The sequence below is a fragment of the Sinocyclocheilus rhinocerous genome, unplaced genomic scaffold (genome assembly GCF_001515625.1).
Source record: "Sinocyclocheilus rhinocerous isolate Xijiao unplaced genomic scaffold, SAMN03320098_v1.1 scaffold3237, whole genome shotgun sequence".
Classification (NCBI taxonomy): domain Eukaryota; kingdom Metazoa; phylum Chordata; class Actinopteri; order Cypriniformes; family Cyprinidae; genus Sinocyclocheilus; species Sinocyclocheilus rhinocerous.
In genome coordinates, this window is record NW_015626861.1 from 38,228 (window position 1) to 61,553 (window position 23,326).

Below are 23,326 nucleotides of genomic sequence, written 5' to 3' on the forward strand. Positions count from 1 at the left end.
TGTGTGTGTGTGTGTGTGTGTGTGTGTGTGTGTGTGATTATATACACATGAAACACACACACCTCTCTGCACAGAGATCATCCGGGCCGTCTCACCACCATAATAACGGCTCCAGTTCGCTCCCACAAAGAGACAGCTTTAACATTCACCTCATCTGAGGAGAAACAACACACATGCATTGATACGTGTCAAATTTAGCCTCATTTCATGTCTAGGTTCAGTTGAACTGCTCTAAACAGCAAATGCATCAACAACTAAAAACATGCAATTTCACCACATGTACTACAGTAAAGCAGCTGTGAAGACTGAAGTATAAGAACATTTACAAGGTGAATCTGGCATAGAAATGTCTGCATCATATTTCACCGAATGCAAATAAACAAATTAGAATTTATGCATTACAGTTTTTTCAACTGCTTACAAACTCTTCACTTGTGACACAGTTTCTGAAAGCTGACACTCAAACAGCAGAAGCACACACCAAACCTACAAAACCAGACACTAATCTCAGACTTTGACTCAAGACTTTTTGCATTTTGTGTGCAGTTCTTGGATTTGTGTGTGAAGGTTTGAAAAAAAGAGGCAAAGTTTTGAAAATGTGTGAAAGCAGCTGAAATAAACTGTAACGTTTGTGAACGGCCGGCTGTAATGTGAATGAGATGTTGTGATCTCTGACCTCCAGCGGTGGATCTGAGCTCGGCGCTGGCCAGTCTGTGCAGAGACGTCCGGTCCGGTTTGGTCAGAAACAGATCTGTGTTTGCCAGCAGAACGTAAACTACAACAACACACACTCCCGCAGACCACAAACCCACACACACCCCCTCCAGATCCTGCAGGAACACTGCACACACACACGCCATTCATTTACTGCTGTCTTCCCGTTAGATTTCTCTGCCAATCACACTGTTTTTCATTGTTATTTTGCACTATTTTATCTGTACGCAGCAGAGCTAAAAATGCTTTGGCAATGTGAATGTAAAATTATTTGTCATGCCAATAAAGCACCTTAATTTACATAATATTTTGCTCAAACATCAGTAGTCTACAACACAAACACAGTTTAGTCACTGTGTTGAAAAATATGACTCTGGAGCACAAAAGCAGTCTTAAGCAACAATAGACAACAATACATTGTATGGATCAAAATTATTGATTTCTCTTTTATGCCAAAAATCATTAGGATATTAAGTAAAGATCATGATCATGAACTTAATTTTTGATTAGTAATATGCATTGCTAAGAACTTCATTTGGACAACTTTAAAGATGATTTTCTCAATATTTAGATTTTTTTGCACCCTCAGATTCCAGATTTTCAAATATTGTTCTATCCTAACAAACCATACATCAATGGAAAGCTTATTTATTCAGCTTTTAGATGATGCATAAATCTCAATTTCATAAGATTGACCCTTATGACTGGTTTTGTGCTCCTGTGTTGTCTGAAGTAATCTAAGAATAAAAGCATTAGCAATAAAATAAGAGAGATTCACAAATTTTTTTTTTGTTTATCTGAACACCTTTGAGCTAAAATAATCACTTGAAGTTAATATTTCAATAAACCAATGATTAGAATGAGAATTATGAAAAACCAATCAGTATGAATACTTACTGTCTGCTGCGGATGATGTTTTGTCCTGTATCTCAGACTGAAATTACAGCCTCAAACACACACATATCTAGCAGAACAATTAGCATAAAACAAACATGAACCAATCAGGAGAGAGAACAGAAGACACTCTGACCGGTCAACCCTCTGAGATTTAGAAATATGCCAATGATATTTTCACAGTCTGTTCTGCAATAAAACATCAGCATGTGTTTGATAATAAATCACATTGTTTTGTATGCCTGGACGAATCGGAGAACGTAGAAGCAAAAGACTCCCAGACTTTTTTTTTGTCTATTGTTATTTTATAGATATTTATAAATCAATATGATTTAAAAAAGCACTGTTTTTTAATGCACCCGTCAATTTTGAGATTTTGGGCTTTTTGGCTTTTCATAAAGTGTTTCTTCAGACTAGTGGAAAGAAAACATCCAGAAGACACTATTAAGTGTTTCTTTTATAGCACTTTATCTATTTGTGTCAATAGATTTCAATTACAATAGATATTTTTAAAGGCCGTTTTCTCAAAATTAGTTTTTTCTCCTACACCGAGCCATAAATCTCCACTTCAGTACACACCAAACTTTACATTTTTATTCCTATAGTCTGTATCCTGAAGGTTTTTACAGAGCGATTTGTTCATATATAATTTGCTTGATTATATACAACATTTTATTCCCCAAACAATTGTGAAAATATATTGTTTTCTGTCTGTTCTGTGTGTTTTCTGAATTATCAGTCAAGTGACAAAAATTAAATACCCAAAATTCCCTCCTAAGAATTTTGAAACTGACTTCATCCAGTGTTCAGATTTTTGTACTGAGATGTTTGTTACTGCACAGGGAAACTCACACTCTCACACACACACACACACACGCACGCACTGCGTGTTATCGCTAATGTTAACGCGTTGACACCACTGATCTATATATAATGAACTGTCTATTATAGATCAGTGGTTGACACGTTGGTTTGTATTAGCGTTTTGCTTACAATCTCCATGGTAACAGCGCAGCATCGAAACACTTCCGGCTTGAAACAAAAAAGGCGGCAATCCCAGCTAACAAATGCAGGTTATAAATTCGTTGTGGGAACATTAATATTTCTAAAACGCTTGTCGTGATTTGAACGTTATTTAACAGTCACAAAAACGCTTTTACAACATTCTTCTAACTTTATTTTCACCCAAAATAAAACGTTTTCTCTCATTGTTATGAGCACGTACTGTAGGCCTATATCAAACACTAATTAAGTTACAAGAACGTTCCATAAACATTACTTTAAAACGTTTTTCCTAACATTTATATAACTTTAACAACGCTAATGAAAGTTGTGAGAACATTCCTTGTTAGCTGGGATCATGCTATAATAAATCAAAGTGTTAGTAGTACATGTTTTTACACAATCATGTTTTAAAAGTAATTCATTACTTAATTGTTCGACTTGTCTTCCTTCAAATACTAAAACAGATTCAACTATTTTAATAAATAAACAGTAAAGAAGCAGCAGGTCATGAATCTGATATATTTGCTGTGTGGACATGAAGATAAACCAGTAAAATATTACACAACTTTCTTACCGTAGAAAAGTGGTACATATATTGACAGTACAGTGCAAACAATAAAATGTAATTGTACTATAATTAAAGCTCACACATGGTTTTCTTGTTAACAGACAGTGACTGATTCAAGAACACTTGTTAACTGAATATCAAGACACTGAATTATTAGGCACTTGAACTCGAGTTCATCATAAATCCAGACAGAAATATGCAAATATTGCCAATAGAGCTGCCAGTATATGAATGACCACACTAAAGTGCACATTCGTTTTGAGAAATCACATTTTTCACAAAACAGCCCTTCCGTAATTATGTATTTACAGTTATTTATTTTTTACTCCCAGACAGTCATAACATGGCATTTCATGTTTTGCTCCTAAAAGGGCATCAAGGGATTCTCTGTTAATCTTAAAGGAACACTCCACTATTTTTGAAAATAGGCTCATTTTCCAACTGCCCTAGAGTTAAACAGTAGAGTTTTACCGTTTTCGAATCCATTCAGCCGATCTCCGGGTCTGGCGGTAGCACTTTTAGTTTCTATATTTCTAAATAGAAATATTCTAAAGAGATTCTATATTTTTCCTATTTAAAACTTGACTCTTCTGTAGTTGCATCGTGTACTAAGACCGACGTAAAATGAAAAGTTGTGATTTTCTAGGCCGAAATGGCTAGGAACCATACTCTCATTCCGGCTCACGGAGTGTGTGTGTGCGTGTGTGTGAGAGTGTGTGTGTGTGTGTGTGTGTGTTTGTGTGTGTGTGTGTGTGTGTGTGTGTGTGAGTGTGAGTGTGTACGTGCGTGCGAGTGTGTGTGTGTGAGAGTGTGTGAGTGTGTGTGTGTGTGTGTGTGTGTGAGAGTGTGTGTGTGTGTGTGTGTGAGTGTGAGTGTGAGTGTGCGCGCGAGTGTGTGTGAGTGTGCGTGACCGACGGAAAATGAAAAGTTGCGATTTTCTAGGCCGATATGGCTAGGAACCTGTCTCTCATTCCGGCGTAATATATCATATAACATATTCTGCAATGATATTACGCAGCGCCTGAAAATAGTCCCCAGCACACTCCCTGTGCAAGCAGGTGGTCACGTTGGTTATGTTGACAGAAGTTAGCCTATTTTCAGGTGCTGCGTAATATCATTGCGCCTGCTGCACCCATGGTACGGCAGCAAAGTTCCTTGATTATTACGCCGGAATGAGAGTATAGTTCCTAGCCATATCGGCCTAGAAAATCGCAACTTTTCATTTTCCGTCGGTCTTAGTACACGATGTAACTACAGAAGAGTCAAGTTTTAAATAGGAAAAATTTAGAAACTCTTTGGTCATTTTTGAGCGAGATGCTAACGGTCTAATCAGATTCAATGATCTATGCTAAGCTACAGCTAAAAGTGCTACCGCCAGACCCGGAGATCGGCTGAATGGATTCGAAAACGGTGAAACTCAACTGTTTAACTCTAGGGGAGTCGGAAAATTAGCCTATTTTCAAAAATAGTGGAGTGTTCCTTTAACAAAGAATTTGACAATTCTTCTACATTCTTAAATTCAGATTGTCTGTAATGCAGATAAAGGTTGTAAAGGTTTTTCCAGCAGGTTGCACGTTAATCCTCATGTTCTCTTTAGGCTGATGTTCACACGTCAGACGTTTGTCTAGACTTTCTCTAGTCTGTGTCCGTCCTCAGACGCACCGCCTCGTCTCGTCATCAGAGCGGCGAGTGTTTCTGAAGAGATGGAGCCAAACTCGAGCGAGAAGGAGCTGTAAAACAGCAGCACGATGATGGCAAACATCCACTCCAATATAGCAGCCGCGTGCTGGAGAACAAAACTCTCCTGAATGAAAAACACACCGCCTGCAGGACACAGCGTTAAGGAACAACTGCACAGCACTGTAAAAAAAAAATGCAACTGCACATTTTCCAGTTTACGAAACCTTTTGAGTCTCAAATACTAAAAAATGCTATTTTCTTGAAACTACATAAAAACCCTTGTCAGACCAACAAAATGACCCCAAATGTTGTCCCAACTAGTCAAAACACAGTTGTCTGAACAAAGAATTTCATATTGTTGCAATGTTAAGGCTTTGTGAGAAAGTATGCAGTTACTGTTATAGGATTATTGCTTTGCTGTTTGCCTACTTCATTTAAACTTTTTTGTTGTTGTTTCGTCATTATTGTTAGTTATTTGTTGCACTATGATGTAAAGAGCTCATCTTTTTAACATTTGTTGATTGCCACTGTCTTGAGGTTTGTGTGTCTAGAGTATGTTCAATCACTTATGTCTGTTTTCTGGATATCTTAGTCTTAAAAGTTGTTTTACAAAAAAAAGTTATTAGACTAAGTTATCCATTATCGTTTGTCATTCATAAACAAACATAAATCTGATAATGTGGTGACTTTTTATACATTCTTTTTATCTTCCAGGTAACAGAAAAAAATTAATTACCTTAATGACAGTAATTGTGGTTTCAGTTGCTGTGACAAGAATTTTTCTATTAGCAAAATAAGACAATCAGCATTGCGTGAACAAACAAATTTACGTTGGCTAAACAAGCTCAGTATCTTTACTGAGCAGAACTAAAAAACTATTGTTGAGAGAACTCAAAAGTCTGCCTTATTTTTTTACGTTTAAGTCTCAACTATTTATTTTTTACAGTGAGCGTTTATGGCCATATGGAGCAGTTTTATGACTTAATGAGCACTGCATGTAGAGGATATTGAGTATGAGGGTGGTGAAGGCCAGTGCGGTGAGCGTCAGCCGCAGATGAGCCGTCTGGAAGTCTCTCGGCGTCTCGGCTGCGCGGTACGAAAGCAGCGTCTGCACGCACACAAACAGCAGACTGCCAGGGAAGGCCAGACCCGCGCCCACATAATGAAGGACTTTAGCATGGTCCACCTGCAGAAAACAGCACAGAGTCAACACGTTACAGTTTCAATCCCACTTCACTCTCAGAAAAAAGGCACAAAATCTGGCACTGGGACGGTACCTTTTTTCAAAGGTACTAATATGTACAGTTTAGGTTATAATACTTACCTTAAGGTAATAATATGCACCCTTTAGTGGTAAATAAGGTACAAAAGTGTACTTTTTAAAAAAGCTACTGGCCCATTTGTATCATTTAGAGCACTGGTTCTCACTTCCATCTTTGCAACATGACTTAAAACGAAGAAAAACAAGCTTTAAAATTAGCTTGGCTAAAAATCAAGATGTAAAACGACATCACATTCACAGTTGAAGTCAAAAGTTCACATACACCTTGCAGAATCTGCAAAATGCTAATTATTTGACCAAAATAAGAGGGATGTTATTGTTTATTTAGTACTGACCTGAATAAGATATTTCACATAAAAGATGTTTGTTTACATATAGTACACAAGAAAATATAATAACTGAATTTATAAAAAATGACCCTGTTCAAAAGTTTACATCCCCTTGATTCTTAATACTGTGTTGTTAGCTGAATGATCCACAGCTGTGTTTTTTTTGTTTAGTGATAGTTGTTCATGAGTCCCTTGTTTGTCCTGAGCAGTTAAACTGCCTGCTGTTCTTCAGAAAAATCCCCCAGCTCCACAAATTCTTTGGTTTTCCAGAATTTTTGTGTATTTGAACCCTTTCCAACAGTGACTGTATGATTTTGAGATCCATATTTTCACACTGAGGACAACTGAGGGACTTGTATGCAACTATTACAGAAGGTTCAAACGCTCACTGATGCTCTAGAAGGAAAAACCATGCATTAAGAGCCGGGGGGTGAATACTTTTGAATTTGAAAGATCAGGGTAAATTTGACTTATTTTGTCTTCTGGGAAACATGTAAGTATCTTCTGTAGCTTCTGAAGGGCTAAATGAAAAAATATAATACTTAGGCAAAATAAGAAAAATGTACACATCTTCATTCTGTTCAAAAGTTTTCCCCCCCCCCATCTCTTAATGCATGGTTTTTCTGCTGCTTCCGGTGGGATCAGAGGTGATTTGAGGATCATGATCAGGGCTTCTCCAAAGGAGGTTACACTCGAAGTGGATTGGTCTCTCTAGCGAGATCGGTCACCGACGTGACGTCTCCGTTCCCTCCTTCAGGGAACAACGGTTACAAATGTAACCGAGACGTTTCTACAAATAAAAAGGTAATTGAGCAGCAGAAGTCTCAGAAATATCTTTGAATACCGTCTTTGTCACTGGAGGGCATTACAGTCAAAAAGAGAACCACTGCACTTCATTAACTTGAGGTTTAGTGTTTTGTTCCTGGTGACGGTTTACAGAGCAACCCTTGCTGGGTTTGAACCTGAAGCCCTTGAGTTTCTATCCCAGATCTCTAACCACTTTCACTGCTTAGTTAAAGCACATCTGCACACACCTCCATCACTGCAGGACACGCAGACGGACACACATCAAACGGCCGAATGCCTTTGATTTCACACTTATGCAATAACACACAATCAGCGGACGTGCACAGTAGAGACGCTGTGCAGTGAGCTGTGTTTATCTGATCATGCTGATAATAATATTTCATAATACCTGTTGAAGCAAAGAAAAACACACATTTATGGGCTTATTCAAAGCTCTAATAAACTATAGCAGCAGGAAAGAAGTCTCAATGAATGAGGAAAAACAAATCATGTTTGTTCTTATGTTGATAAAATTTGAAAGGGGCAGGCAGAAATCTGGAGGAGACGCCTGGACGAAAAGCAGCACTTAAGATGTTCCAGAACATTCTACCAAATCAACTATTCTGGAGATTTATTTTCATATGTATCAACCAAATTTAAAAAGAGAGCCCTAAAGGAGTTAAAAACATCATAATCCAGTAAAAAAAGTTTCAAAATATTGAACCTTGGTGAAAGTAGTGTATTAAAATAACAAATAATCTATATTATTTATTAAAATATAATAATGGTGTCTATGGAGAAATTCTCAAAAAGAGAAAAGAGAATTGCTGCTTTGTTCTTGTTTTCTTACTTGGAAGTTTCCCACAATCATGAGTCCTGCAGCACAGAGCCATCCGGCAAACAGACCCTCGATGTTCAACACGCTGTTGCTGTGCTTATGGATGAGTTGAGCGTAACGCAGCAGACCAATCACAATCACTGTAACACACAAAACAGAACAATCACAATCACTGTAGCACACGAAACAGTCCAATCACAGTCATTGTAACACATGAAACAGACCAATCACAGTCACTGTAACACACAAACAGAACAATCACAGTCACTGTAACACACAAACAGAACAATCACAGTCACTGTAACACATGACACAGACCAATCACAGTCGCTGTAACACACAAACAGAATGATCACAGTCACTGTAACACATGAAACAGACCAATCACAGTCACTGTAACACACAAACAGAATGATCACAGTCACTGTAACACACGAAGCAGACCAATAACAATCACTGTAACACACGAAAAAGAACAATTGCAATTACTGTAACACAAAACAGAACAATCACATCAAAAACAGATTAAATATGCTGAAAGAGCTGGTAGAGTCAGATGAGTGTTTCAATAGTTCAGAACTGAATCAGTGAATCACTCACCCAGGAATGAAGCAGTGCTGCACAGTAGACTGAACCAGCAGCTCTCTGGAGGAACACCGCCGCATTTACTGCACACACATCAGGAGGATCAAAAACAAAAACTGACAATATATAATTTTTGCTCATCTTCTAATAAAATGTGATGTTTTGGTACCTGATGAGTGGGATGTTGTCCAGCGTGCAGCACAGATCAGATCCGCTCTGAAGAACCAAAGACGTCTCACAGGTTGAGTTATATACCCTACAAACACACACATACTGTGACAATATTTGCTGACTTGCATGCATAAAATAAGTTAAAACGAAGATTTTGCAAGGGTTTTGATTTTTAACATTGCAAAATCCTTCCTACTCATTAACGAATGTGAGATAACTAAACTCTTGAGATAGTAAACTGTATAGTTTGGCATTTAACAGACTGATCAATCTGAACAAACACAGAGACGTGGCAGTCAAACAGCCTCTTCAACCTCAAAATCAATGTGATCTAATCAAACACTTCAGCAAAATCTTATTCAATTATTGTTGAGGAGATTCTATTGATATCTGAATAAATCAATCACAGCATGCTCTGTGTTCCACTGAGAGAGGGTTCAATATTCACCAGTTATTCACAGGACAAACATGCTGATTGTAAAGGGCCATCGCATATCTGTGAGACAGAGAGAGAGAGACAGACAGGTTAAAAGAGTACAGATTACTTTTTTAAAAAACCAACATGTCTTTACAAAAGTTTTCAGGTCAACTGGGCAAAGCTGATTCTTAATTACTACTAAATGAGTTTTGCAAAAAGATTTGCATAGAAACTGTTTACAAAGTGATACATTTCTGAAAGGTATTTAACTCCACTCGAGCTAAAATTAAATTAAAACACATTGCAAACGCATTTAAGGAGTAAATATAAACATTATGATTAAATGGATAAACTCCAATTCTCTAAGACAAAGTTACAATATATTCAGTAATATATACAATACAATTTTAAAACCAAAATAATATACTTTTTTCTCAATATATCAGCCATTATTGTTAACTACGGTAGAACTTAAACCGTAAAAAATATTCATTACTCGACATGAACTAAAATGAAAACAGAAAATATAAATGATCTAATTTAAATTATTAACAAAACTACTGCAACAGAAATAGATCTCATATTAAAATAATCACATCTTCTATATGTTTCAGTTTAAATGCATTCAAAGTTTTATTGAAATGAAATCGCCAGATTAACATAAACTCACATGATCCAGATTCCAGGCAGTGTGAACACAGGCAAACTGATGGGAACCAGAAACCACAGAGACATTTTCCCTCCTCCTGAAGAGCTTCTCTGAATCATTGCATCAGATCAAACTCCACTCATCTTCATTCAGAGTAAAACCTCACAGATCAACACATGACAGCAAGTGTTTTCTCTCAGTGTCTGGTGCTGTGTTTTCAGACACAGTGAGAGAGGAACACATGAGGTCTGATCTGATGCTCCTCCTCTCCTCTCATGTCCAGCAGAGGGCAGCATTTCTCATTAAAATAACGCCATATGGCTTCAGTGAAAATTCTATTGATCACAGCAATAAATTAGAGTTTAACAGAGATTCACATAGAAAACAGCTGTTTCAAATTCTAATAACATTTCACAATTTTCACATTATTTTTGACCAAATAAATGCAGCCTCGGTGAGCACAAGAGACTTTTTTCAATAACATAAAAAAATCTGCCTGACCCCACTTTTTTGAACTCTTAAAGAGATTCTGAACAAAAGATCTGAGAAATGACAGAACTAAAAATATGTTTATTAGGTGTTTATTATTAATAAACACATGCTTCAGAACGTTCCTTCAGGACTTTGCAAATAAACTCATATTTTAAAATGAATATAACATTTAGTTAATTGTTCATATAAAGAGAGGGTGAGAAAAATACACTCAAATGATGTTTGGTAAGATCTAGAAGAACAGGCGATAACTGAAGATAATGAATCTCTGAGACAACACCTGAATCTAGCTGCTCTGACAATCAACCAGATCAGCTCAAATGCTGTATGTTGACTAACCAGAAAGACGACTTTACACCGTCTGACAGGCCTCGACAACCACAAACACAATACCAACTCTGTGCTCTCCAGACAAACTGGTTTAGAGTTACACGTAGATCTTTCTGACGTACTGAAGTGCTATATTCACAGTAAGTGTAGGACTCAGAAGTGCTGAAATATAACACACTAACGAGAGTACTGTATGTCACGTGCAGCATCTGTTTTACAGTAATATATACTGAGAAAACCTGCATATGCTCATTTTTACTGACACTTTTAAACTCTATAAACTGCAAACCCTTTTAAATTCTTTCTTGCATGTCTGCATTTGCAATGAGATTTTGTGCAAATTAAATTTGGACATTTTATGGCAAATGTAGTTAGTTGTGTGTGAATATACTGTAATATTCAGCAGCTCAACTTTTGGGGATTTTTTTGCTGTTTTGAAGGGTTTTGATCACTCATGTTTGTAACAAGTCAACATTACACGATCAAAGGTTTCATTGTTACAGTCATCAGAGGAGAATGTGGCTTTGTTTCACTGGGATAAAATCAATGCTTTAACACACAAGATGTGTATCATTAACACACGTTTAACTCATTCATTTATTTAAAAAAAAGGAACATTTGATCCATTTTGACCCTAAAACCATTAGAAAAACATTTAAAATCACATATTTTGCATGAATGAAATAAAGCCTATTTTAAGAACACTTTTTACCATTTTTTTTGCATTGTGACATTTTCATAACAATTAACCAAGTTATGCACAGCTTATAAAAATAGCTACTGGAATTCAATAATTTCTTCAAATAAAATCGACAACTTAAATGCTGCACAAGAAATACTTCTTTCATTAAAATAATGAGAACATGGAGATTTAACATGCACTAATTGTCATTGAAAAATGTCATAATGCAATATATATATATTGCATTGTGACATTTTTTAATGACAATTAAGCATGTTAAATCTCCATGTTCGCATTTAGAGGGTTTTGCTTCTGAATTCTTCATATATATATATATAGCATATTTAAAAAATAATGAATTTAAAAAAAAAAATGTTTATGGTCCTAAAACTAGGCTTTATTTTTATTTCTTCTTTTATTTCATTCTTCTTCTTTAAACTTATTTTAATCTCTGAGCATACCGAACGGAACAGGATGGATGTGGATGGCAGTGATGAGTTCTTCTCACTCTCGTTTCACTCTCTTCTCGTCTCCAGAGCGCTTGAGGTAGGACTGATAGAAGAAGACGGAGAAGAGCAGCAGGTAGCTGAGGTACATCACAGAGGCGAAGATGATATTGTGCATGGTGGAGAAGCAGTGGATGTCATGTTTCCAGAGGTAGAGGAGCCCCACGAAACTTAGCCCCATGAGCATCTGCGTGATCTGCATGAGCGTGATCAGCATGGCGAAGGGTCGCGGCACACGAGCGCCAGCTGCTTTAGCCGTGTAGTAGCTGTACATGAATGCATGGACGGTGTAGTTCATGGTCATGAACCAGCCGCCGCCGGCCACACGGTCTTTATACGTGTACCAGGAGTAGAGCAGGACGGTGATGTGATGATACCAGTGCAGGAAGATCAGACGCTGCTTACGCAGGACGATGAACACCGTGTCCCCTGAACAACACCACAAACACAACACAAGCAGCTCTTGACATGCATATCACAAAAAATCATTTCAACTGGTCTTCAAAGACACTAATGCACTTATAATGGAAATCTAGAGTTATTATGCATGCATAAATTAATGCAGTGTAATAAAATCATTTGCTAAGCATATCTGTGCAAAGTTATTTTACATTTACATGCATGCGTTTGAAAGGTTTACAAACACAAGGTGTACATTTTATCAGTTCTTGCTTTCACCCAGAAGTTATCTTTTATGCAATCTTTTAATTCCCATCATAAGAATGCAAAGTCAGTAACATGATATGCATGAGGACGCTAGAAAGAGTTGAGATGCAACTATACATTATTTGATCAGTCACATTTCACCCCAAAATCATTAGAGAAACATGTTGCATGAATAAAATGAAGCCTATTTTAAGAACATTAAGATTTTTTTGCATTGTGACATTATTTTCATAACAATTATTACCTTGTATTTTAGTGTAAAAAATACCGTGATTCAATGATTTTTTACAATTTAAATTAACAAGTTAAAGGCTGTGCACTGAAAAAAAAAAAGTTTTTGAAGTTGCAAAACGAAAATTACATAACATTTATGAATGTTAATTAATATTAAGTTCAAAATTTAATACATTATTAAAATGTAAAGTTGACAAAATGTAACAATGTTACAAAATGTAAAATTGTAACATGAACATGAATATTTTTATTAACTGACATTATAGAAAATTAATAAATGCTGTAAAAATATATTGTTCATTTTTAGTTAATGTTAGTTAATGCATTAACTAATGTTAACCAAAGAGACCTTATTTAAAAGTGTTACCAAAACCTTTAAGCATTTTTAAAAATGATTTTAGGGATCTATAAGCATTTGTGAAAAATTTTGCCTGCATTACAGCTTAGTACTACAGACAAAATCACAGATATAAATGAAGAGACTTTTAAACCAAGAGTGTAAAATAGACTCTCTCTCTCTCTCTCTCAAATACACACACACACACACACACACACACTCACACACTCACACACACACACAGAAAGAGAATAATATATAAAACTTTTGTAACAATTTACAATAAGGTTTTAGTTGTTAACATTAAATAACTATGTTAGTTAACATGAACAATATTTATATAGCATTTATGAATCTTAGTTAATACTATGTTCAAAATTTACTACTACATTATTAAGTAAAATGTATAGTTAATGTATAATGTCTGTCTAATGTATAATGTTAATGTCTGTAACATCCCTGAGCATTTTAAATGTATGAAACTAAGCATGTTCCTAAGAATGACTTGTTCTCCATATGTAAAAAGTTTTGTTTGGATAATGCACTTTAAAGATATAAGAAAATCTTTTTTTATTGTTACTCTTTTTTAGAATCACAACAGTCAAATCTATGAGATGATGTAAATTCAGATGAATGTCATGTCACAGGACGTCATAGGTCAGTATCAAATGAGTGTCAAATTATTATTTCTGACTATGTTCCAGGGGGCGCAGTAGAGCCCCTGTGCCACGCCCGGGTCCCAGCCTCTGCGGCGTCCTAATGGCCGCAGATTCCAACGTGTGTGCCAATTTTCAAGAGTTTTTGAGCATGTTAAGGCCCCCAAAAACCCCGGAATGTAAAAAAATAAAAAAATAAATAATAATAAATCCTTAGAAGAGCAAGAGGGCCCTGCGCCTTAGTGGCTTGGGCCCTAATAAGAATATGATTAATTACAAGAAAATTATTTTCAGTTTTTCTGCTTCAAAATTGCATGTTTAATTCAATATGTTATTTGCAATTTCTTTGTAGTTACTGAAATTTGAGTCAAAATTGTTTATACACTACATTTTTTTCAGTGTACAACTGTCATGTAAATGCTTTACAAATTAAATAATATATAGATGTTTAAATTTTTTATGTTATAATAATGAGAACATGAAGCTTAAATGTGCTTAATTGTCATGAAAAATATCACAATGCAAATAAATAAATAAATGGCTTAATTTTGCTGATGCTAAATATAATTTCTTGTATTTTCGGGTGAAATATTCATGAAGATGTTTACATAAGCAAACTAGTACCCATAACACATAACCACAAGTTAATCTGGTTAGATGAGTATTCTTACCACTACACTTTACATCTCAAATAACACATTTAAAAGTGTATAATAACACAAAAATATGAGTGTCACATTTCTGCTTTTAAGCCATTTACAACAAACTGTAAATGCAATTTTTGTTTGTTCTTGGACAGTCATAATTATTTATGATAATCAACAGAGTGTCACAAATGCAATGCATAATTGTTTTGGACCCGGAACATTAATTTTAGGTGATAAATGTTGGGGGTTTGAGTTTAAAGTTTAAATAAACTAAAGGTCTGAATGTACTTTACAGGTGTTAAAAAATACAAATCTAAAACTGTGACACCTGCCAGACTTTCCAAACACCTTTACATAATATGCATGACTTTGCACAATGAAAAATGATCTTTCAAATATTAATAGAGTATGTTTTACATGAAAATACTATTTCAGTCTTTCAACTTCAAAATTTCATGTTTAATTCAATGTGTCACTTGCCATATGTGACTCTGGAGCACAAAACCAGTCATAAGGGTCAATTTTGTGAAATTGAGATTTATGCATCATCTGAAAGCTGAATAAATAAGCTTCCATTGATGTATGGTTTGTTAGGATAGGACAATATTTGGCTGAGATACAACTATTTGAAAATCTGGAATCTGAGGGTGCAAAAAAATCTAAATATTGAGAAAATCGCCTTTAAAGTTGTCCAAATAAAGTCCTAAGCAATGCATATTACTAATCAAAAATTAAGTTTTGATATATTTACGGTAGGACATTTACAAAATATCTTCATGGAACATGATCTTTACTTAATATGCTGCTTATGACTGCTTTTGTGCTACAGGGCCACATTTCTTTGTAACTATTTGTGAAATTTACTAGCAGTTTCTGAGTGAATATAGTTTAAAAGTAATTCCTACTCGTTCCAATTCTTTTCACTGAAGAACAAAGGAATAATGGATGAATTATGAGCTATATTTACTCACTTTTATCCAAAGCAGTCACAGAATCAGCAGTTAATGTGAAAGTCTTACCGAGCTCAGGCGCTTTACTCAGAGTGAAGGCAAACGCCCAGAACTTGCTGACAGGGGCGCTGAAGAACTCAGTGTCACACACAGACTCCTGAAGCCCGCGTGACTGCACCATATTGAACATGTACCAGCCTGCCCGCATCGCTCCCGTTATACTGACAGACAGACAACAGCAATGAGGAAACACACCATATCTGTTCCATTCAGAGAATCAAGAGAACTCACAGAGGAGAGATACCTCAAACTGAGCTCGTATCTGATCCAAGAGACTTCTCATCAAAACAGAGAAAGTCTGAGTAAAACTCACCGCCACAATACTAGGGTTAGTTCTGGTCCTTCATGGAGGCCCATTAAAAAAATTAAAAAGGGTATAAATGCAACTCACAATGACTTTTTTGTCACATTTCTGAGAAAAAAGGACAGAATTGTGATACATAACCACAGAATTACAAGATATAAACAGAATTCTTAGTGTTTTTCTAGCAGTTCTGAGTTTACAGCTCACAATTCTAACATAATTTTTCTCTGATTTCTGAGTTTACATCTCACACTTATGATTTTTTTCTTGCAATTTTGAGTTTACATCTCACACTTATCATTTTTTTCTCATAATTTTGAGTTTACATTTCACACTTATGATTATTTATGAAAATTTCTCACAATTATGAGTTTACATCTGGCAATTCTATAATTTTTTCTCATAATTCTGAGTTTACATCTCACACTTATGATTTTTTTTCTCATAATTTTGAGTTTACATTTCACTTTTAATTTTTTTCTCATAATTCTGAGTTTACATTTCACTTTTAATTTTTTTCTCATAATTCTGAGTTTACATTTAACACTTACGATTATTTATGAAAATTTCTCGTAATTTTGAGTTTACACCTTGCAATTCTAAATTTTTTTTCTCTGATTTCTGAGTTTATATCTCACAATTCTAACAGTTTTTTCTCATAATTTTAAGTTGACATCTTACAATTCTAAAAATTTTTCTTAGAATTCTGATTTTAAACGTCACAATTCTGACTTTTCTAAGAACTGCGAGATAAAACTCAAAATTCAGAGAAAAAGTCAGAATTGCGCGGTGTAAACTCAAGCTTATATCTCACAATTCTGTTTTCCCCACCACAGAATATGAAAAAAAAAAAAAAAGCAATTGCAACTTTTTATCTCACAATTCTTACTGTTTTTCTCAGAATTGCAATTCTGAGTTAATATCTCTCAGTTCCTGTATGATTTTATCAGACGACAGGCGTCTCACCTGAATATGGCCAGACTTAATGACCAGAGCACGAGAGGCTTCCGCAGCTCCAGCTTCTGCCTGTCCTTCATAAAGACACGTCCAAGAAATATAACCACCACATACACACCCGACAGAACAAACGCTGCTCCCCTGAAACACACAGGATTCACTTTAAGACCTGATGAAAACATATACATAGAGATATTACATATATGTGTGGATATTAAAGAATAAAAGTGACAGCAAGGCAAGGCTTATTTATATAGCGCATATATATTTATTTATATAGCATACATTCATACTGGTAATTCAAAAGTGCTTTACATAAAAATATTTAAAAATACATTTAAAAATACAATAAAAGATGTAAAAATTGAAGAAAAGAATAAATTCATTCAAAGGACAACCTCAAGCTCATTCAAGAGCTCAACAGTTTTATATATAACCACTCTGTCCTGATCTGAACCTGCCAATAAAAGGTTTCTGGACGCTTTATTAGAACATGGGCAGATTTTGACGTCACAATCAGCTGAAAGGTCAAAGGTGAGTGAATCTCTGCCGTCCTCCACGTGAACCTGTCTTATCACCGACATCGATCCATCAATCACAGCAGAGTCATAAATCTCCTGTAAAACTGTCTGAACACTTATATAGTTCACCAGCACACACATTAATGCACTGAATCACCAGTTCTGGTTTGTTAATGTGATTGTGATATTTAAGATGAAAGGTCAAAAGGTGATTCTCTCAGACTTTATTGCTTCATTTTAATGAGTAAGGAGTGTTTAAACATACTACCTACTGCCTTTATGAAAGGTAAAAGCAGAATGCATGTTAGAAATGTGACATACATTGCACATTTTAAGCATCTTGTACTGTCTGTTATTGTTTTTTATTATATAATAAGTATTATAATGTATTGCATATCAGACTTTATGTGTATATATATATATATATATATAGCATCCCAGCCTATTGTATTTTATTCTGCTTTTGTGTATGCATTGTAATATTGTTCATTCATCAGGAGTAATAGAATGAATTCAAATGAATCAGTGATTCGCTTCTGATAATTCGACTCACCAGTTCTGCTCAAACCATTCCTGCGCGGCGCGATCGTTAAACTGACGCTCGAAGTCAAACGCGTGAAGCGACTCGTTCATCTTCATCGTGCTGTAAGTGTTTATATCTTCAGCAGGTGAACCTGAAGCGATGAAGGTGTTTCCGCGAGGAACCGGAGAGGATCGGCGATCGGCACCAACACGCCTGCTGGACTTCCTAATTATATGCGAGAGGGGGAGGAGTCAGAGCTGCAGTTTCATCCAATCAGCATCAAAATACGCGTAGACGGTTGCATTTTTTATTAGACGAGCACGTTTCCCAAGTTTTATATTTATGAGCAAAAATTTGCACAAACACAGCCACACACCCACACCCACACACTCACACGCACACACACACACACACTCACACGCACACACACACACACACACACACACAAACACACACTCACACCCACACACACACACACACTCACACACACACACACACAGGTTTGTTTTTGTGACAAGTGGGGACATCCCATAGGCGTAATGGTTTTTATACTGTACAGACCGTATATTCTATTGCCCTTTACCAACCCTACCCCTAAACCTACCCCTCACAGGAAACTTTGTGCTATTTCAGATTTTCAGTACACTCCATTCTGTGTGATTTATATGCGTTTTGAAAAGTGGGGACATGGGGTAATGTCCTGAAAAGTCACCTTCTCCTTGTAATACCTATGTCATACCCTTGTCATTATACAAATTTATGTCCTCATTTGTCACAAAAACACACACACACACACAGAGAGAGAGAGAGAGAGAGAGCTATATATTAGGGCTGTCAATTTTTTTAAATTTTAATCTAATTAATTCCACAATGTGCCAATTAATTAATCTAATTAATCACATATTAATCGCACATCAAATTTGGCTGAGAAATGACCCACAAGAGATAATTTAAAGCCACTATTGTGTTACATGAGAAAAGCATGAAATAGATATTACAAACAGTAGCTTTAGAAAGATTTTTTTTATTTATTTTTATAATTTTTTTAATTTTTGGGTGATCTATCCCTTTCATTTTTATTTAATTTTATTATTGAAATTTTTTTTTTATTATTAATATGGATTTTTTAATTTTTATATTCAGATTTTTATATGTAAATATGAAATTATTCATATTCATATTCATTGAGTCATTCACTCATTCTCTCGATTCGTTCAAATGGCTGATTCATTCAGTAATGAAGTAAATGGCTCTCTTTATGAATGGGCCACTGAATCACTGGTTCACCAGATTCGTTCAAAACGCGGATTCTTTCAGAAATTCTGTTGCTTGGAGACACAACAGTTCTGCTGTGGCTTTAATAGGTGACATTTGCATTGGCAAAACGGAGCAAAAACAATATTGTGTCTAAAATATAACACAATATTAAGTTTTAATTTATTGAACTGTTCAACAGCACTCGTGTGATATACTGTGCAGACCGATCACTGTATGACGACAGCTGTAGAGAGCAAACGGCTCTGCATGCTTTCAAATCGCTCTCGCGGGACTTTGATGTCAAACAATGATCAGTCTGTAGTAGTTGTAGTCTCAAAAAAAAATTTTTATTATTTGATTTGGGTACTTTTAAGGAAAAAATGTACATTTATGAATAAAATATTTTGCCAATAAAATAAATACTACATTTCATAGCCTATATGCTATATTATGATTACAATGAGGAAAAACAACAGATTATATCACACAAAGTTAAATCAATGTCTACTTTGGATTTTTTTGAAGCAAGGGATTTTGATAGATCAGTCCAAAATTCTTTGACAAGTGGCCACATCAAGTCGATGTGGGGCGTTTCTTTATTGTCACTATACAAGTATAGTGAAATTTGAGCAATCCTAACAGTGCAGTCACATGTAACTTAAACATCTGTAATACAAAAAAAAGTAATACTAATAATAAAGTGTGTTATTACTACACAATACAAGACAAACAATACACAAGCCAATGCAAACAAGGCAATAGTGAAACGTTAAGCCTTATCTGCAATACAGTCAGCGATAAACGGTATGCTGTTTAACAATACAATACAAAGACAGTACAAACAAGGCGATAGTGCAAATTTAAGCCTTATTAAATATCGTATTGCACACATTATTGCACAGTTGGCACATAATAGAAAAGATGTATATGTTGCATTGTTTGCATTCTAAAGGCTCCAGTGAGTGGACAAATATTGCACAGGAATGTTGCACAATAGACATAATATTGCACACTATGAAGAGGTAAGAGTAACGTAATGTAAACATATAAAGTGTGAACATTTACAGAGTTAGAGCACACTGAGGTATACAGGGGGTATTAACCTGTGTAGGTTGAGCTATAAATAGCTCCATCAGATTTGTGCATTTCTCAGTTATCTGTTTTTGTTCCACTGTCTTCCCGGCTGTCCGACTACTAAACAACTCTGTCAATGGACTATAAAGGGTAAATCACAATGACCTGTTAAACTCGATAAACCTGATATAACTTTTGTTATTCGGACACACATTCAACTTAAAAACAAGGGGGCGACATTAGTGTTGCTATAAACAGTTACCAGTTAAATAAATCTCCCAGTTATGAATGCCTTTCTGTGTTGTTGTTCAAAGCATTGAATTAAAATAAATAAATAAACAAAACTTACTTTAACTAATTAGCTCCGAAAAATTGACCTGAAATGGAAAACTCACCATAAAAGTATAGTGCCCCTTGCGCTAAATCACAGTGAGACGCAATGGAAGTGACATCTGTTGTTGAATTTGTTTGAAGGTATAAAATTATTTTTCAATTACAATAAACATTTAAAGGGGTCATATGATGCGATTTCAAGTTTTCCTTTCTCTTTGGAGTGTTACAAGCTCTTGGTGCATAAAGAAGATCTGTAAAGTTGCAAAGACTAAAGTCTCAAATCCAAAGAGATATTCTTTATAAAAGTTAAGACTCTGCCACGCCTACCTAAAACGCCTCGTTCTAACACGCCCCCACATGTCTATGTCACTGTGGAACTCACTGATGTCGTCACAGACATTTTCAACATCTCACTAAGCCAGGCTGTTGTCCCCACATGCTTCAAAGCTACTACCATCATTCCAGTCCCGAAGAAGCCATCTCCATCCTGCTTCAATGACTACCATCCAGTTGCACTTACTCCTATTCTCATGAAGTGCTTTGAATGGCTAGTCATGCACCATATCAAGTCTGCCCCCCCCATCCCTGGACCCCTTCCAGTTTGCATATCGGTCCAACCGCTCGACCGATGACGCCATCGCCACTACCCTCCACTCAGCACTCACACATCTGGACAAAAAAGACTCATACGTCAGAATGCTGTTCATAGACTTCAGTTCAGCATTCAACACAATCATCCCTCAACAGCTCATTCACAAACTGGTCCAGCTGGGGCTCAACACTTCGCTGTGCAACTGGCTATTGGACTTCCTGACTGGGAGACCTCAGGCAGTACGGGTCGGAATTTTCGGAGCCTGATGAAATCGGTATAAATACGTGTTTAATACTGCAAAATACGCTCGATGGTACAGTCATTGCCCTTGCCGTCCAGAATAAAAGAGAACATCCCAATCGAGTGAAGGGATTTGTGGAAACTGTGGTTCCTAATTATTGTGATCCAACATTTGCCTCGCATTTCAGGATGAAAAGACAAACATTTCAGGTGAAGGATAATCCACTTCTTACCTCCGAGACTGTGTTATGATCTATATGACCTTATTATGTTTATTGTGAGTTTTAGGCTTATCATTATTGCTGATCACTGTTGTTGTGCTATGTTATTGTAATATTTACCATTATATAATCAGAGCAGTATAGAAAAGTTTATGAAAGCTTCACTCCACAATACAATAGCAAAATATATAAATATGTATAGTATTTTTATGTTACATTAATCAGTATTTAGCACACAATAGAAGACATTGCAATTACTAAATGATATTTAGACAGACTTAAAGAAGTTCCAGATCTATACTTGTGACCTTATTATTTTAGTTATTTTGCCTTTAATGTAAATAAACATGTGCAAACAATATACATGCTCTTGTGAATTTATTTGGATGTTAATTACATTGTGCTAGCTGTCTCTTTAATACCACGTGGTTTACATCCCACCAAACAAGAGAAAACGCATCTCAAACCCGTTACACACCGTTGCACACCGTTTCCAGGAAACATGTCGTTCAACCCGGAAGCCGTAGCAAAACGGTGCACACCGGTTTGAGCTTGAACATGCCCCAGGTTCGTGGGGTTTTCCCGATCCCGCCCCCGTCTCTCTACCACTTGCTTCCCAGTCATTACACTGTCCTAACTAAATAAAGGCAAAACGCCACAAAATAAGTCTTTTTAAGCAAAACACTCCTAAATGCTTTACAGCACAAACAAATGAATGAATGAAAAACTGAATTAATTAATTCATAGATAAATAAATAAATACATATCGTGAAAAGACATGATTAATTTTACATTTATAATTTGTGGACTGAAAAAATCCGACTTGTGATATAAAAGGTCGCAACTATCTTTTCTTTCATTTGCTTCTATACTCCTCTCCCGCAAACAACAGTAATGAACTTTAGGGACCTGCGGACTTTTATTTTGAAAAGTCGCACTGTTCTGTTTTTAAATGCGCCGCTGCTGCGTCCTGCTTCACTGCTGTAGTTTATATGTGTCTCAAAATCATGCGAAAAGCTGCACAAACTCACTCACTGCAAGTATGTCATGATGTATTTTTCCAACTGTTATTAAACTACATCCATCAAGCATTACCACTCTTATCAGCTGCGCCCGAATAGCTTTGACAGCAACCGCTTTAAAGGGCTTTTATGGAATAAAATCACTGTCAATGCATGAAAACACAAGATCCTCAGTTCCTTCCTGACGTGTGTGTGCAGTTGTCTGTTGTTCCTGTTATCAGTGTGTGACAGATGTGTGTTTTTATGGGCGTTGTTGTATGAAATGCTGATATTCGTTTGACTGAAAGTTCATTCAGCTGACAACATGTCCACGTGTTCTGGTCTACTACTAATAAAATATAATTAATAATTAATTTTTGTGGTAATAAAAATAGATGTAGGTGAAGTGAACAATAGCCTTTAAATTTACTTAAAATACATATGTAATAGCAATGAGGCAATAATTATTAGTTCAAATAAAGTATCAAAAGCAAGAAATCATATGGTTTTACACATTACTTGCGATCTATTACTTGTTGACCAAGCACCATTTAATTCAAATGTCCACTTAATCTTTAATATTTGGCCATTTCTTTAGCACAGAAATGCTATAGCCTCTGTAATTAAAAGAATATGTGGACATCAAAACGTGTAAACTCAGGAGTGAGGGTTTGAGCTTTTATTTTGAAACCGTGAGATAATGATTTATTCTCCTGTGTTTGCGTGGATTTATAAATGATTCACCTTACAAATCTGACGTTGCGTTCCCAGATGAGCGTTATAATAAACCTAAACTCACAACAACATGCAGAGATGGAGTTTGA

General features: G+C 35.8%; 2 protein-coding genes, 1 long non-coding RNA gene and 1 pseudogene across 4 annotated transcripts; 1 reads left to right on the plus strand and 3 right to left on the minus strand.

Moving 5' to 3' along the window:
* The window catches only part of LOC107716400 (redox-regulatory protein FAM213A-like), a 2,399-nt pseudogene extending 1,539 nt beyond the window's left edge, over nucleotides 1-860 (minus strand).
* A 3,761-nt stretch (nucleotides 861-4,621) lies between these two features.
* Nucleotides 4,622-10,263, minus strand: LOC107716355 (transmembrane protein 150A-like). The gene is made up of 7 exons (XM_016522770.1): nucleotides 9,941-10,263; nucleotides 9,301-9,348; nucleotides 8,851-8,937; nucleotides 8,697-8,764; nucleotides 8,109-8,236; nucleotides 5,870-6,047; nucleotides 4,622-5,005 (listed from the first exon to the last, which is right to left on the minus strand). The coding sequence occupies exons 1-7, from the start codon at nucleotides 10,036-10,038 to the stop codon at nucleotides 4,806-4,808; spliced, it is 807 nt and encodes a 268-aa protein (XP_016378256.1). The 5' UTR covers nucleotides 10,039-10,263; the 3' UTR covers nucleotides 4,622-4,805.
* On the plus strand, nucleotides 5,243-19,577 carry LOC107716382 (uncharacterized). Its single transcript, XR_001637202.1, has 3 exons — nucleotides 5,243-5,313; nucleotides 17,275-17,278; nucleotides 19,567-19,577. It is a non-coding gene; the product is annotated as an uncharacterized LOC107716382 (long non-coding RNA).
* LOC107716364 (elongation of very long chain fatty acids protein 6) lies at nucleotides 11,835-18,018 on the minus strand. Of its 2 annotated transcripts, none has more exons than XM_016522784.1 (4): nucleotides 17,139-17,214; nucleotides 16,750-16,881; nucleotides 15,441-15,640; nucleotides 11,835-12,358 (listed from the first exon to the last, which is right to left on the minus strand). In XM_016522784.1, exons 1-4 carry the CDS (start codon nucleotides 17,147-17,149, stop codon nucleotides 11,928-11,930), a joined length of 774 nt encoding a protein of 257 aa, XP_016378270.1. In that variant the 5' UTR covers nucleotides 17,150-17,214; the 3' UTR covers nucleotides 11,835-11,927. The 2 variants fall into 2 exon arrangements, with proteins under 2 accessions (XP_016378270.1, XP_016378264.1); XM_016522778.1 differs by lacking the exon at nucleotides 17,139-17,214 and adding an exon at nucleotides 17,815-18,018 and having other exon boundaries at nucleotides 11,854-12,358; nucleotides 15,489-15,640.
* Nucleotides 19,578-23,326: the final 3,749 nt, after the last annotated feature.

Coding starts and splice junctions, on each gene's coding strand:
- LOC107716364 (XM_016522778.1), bottom strand. CDS start 17,900: ATGAAGATGAACGAGTCGCTTCACGCGTTTGACTTCGAGCGTCAGTTT. Junction 16,882..17,814: donor GAATGGTTTGAGCAGAACTG/GTGAGTCGAATT, acceptor TGTGTGTTTCAG/GGGAGCAGCGTTTGTTCTGT. Junction 12,359..15,488: donor GAGTAAAGCGCCTGAGCTCG/GTAAGACTTTCA, acceptor GGTGTTGTTCAG/GGGACACGGTGTTCATCGTC.
- LOC107716355 (XM_016522770.1), bottom strand. CDS start 10,038: ATGATTCAGAGAAGCTCTTCAGGAGGAGGGAAAATGTCTCTGTGGTTT. Junction 9,349..9,940: donor CTGCCTGGAATCTGGATCAT/GTGAGTTTATGT, acceptor TCTGTCTCACAG/ATATGCGATGGCCCTTTACA. Junction 8,765..8,850: donor GACAACATCCCACTCATCAG/GTACCAAAACAT, acceptor ATGTGTGTGCAG/TAAATGCGGCGGTGTTCCTC.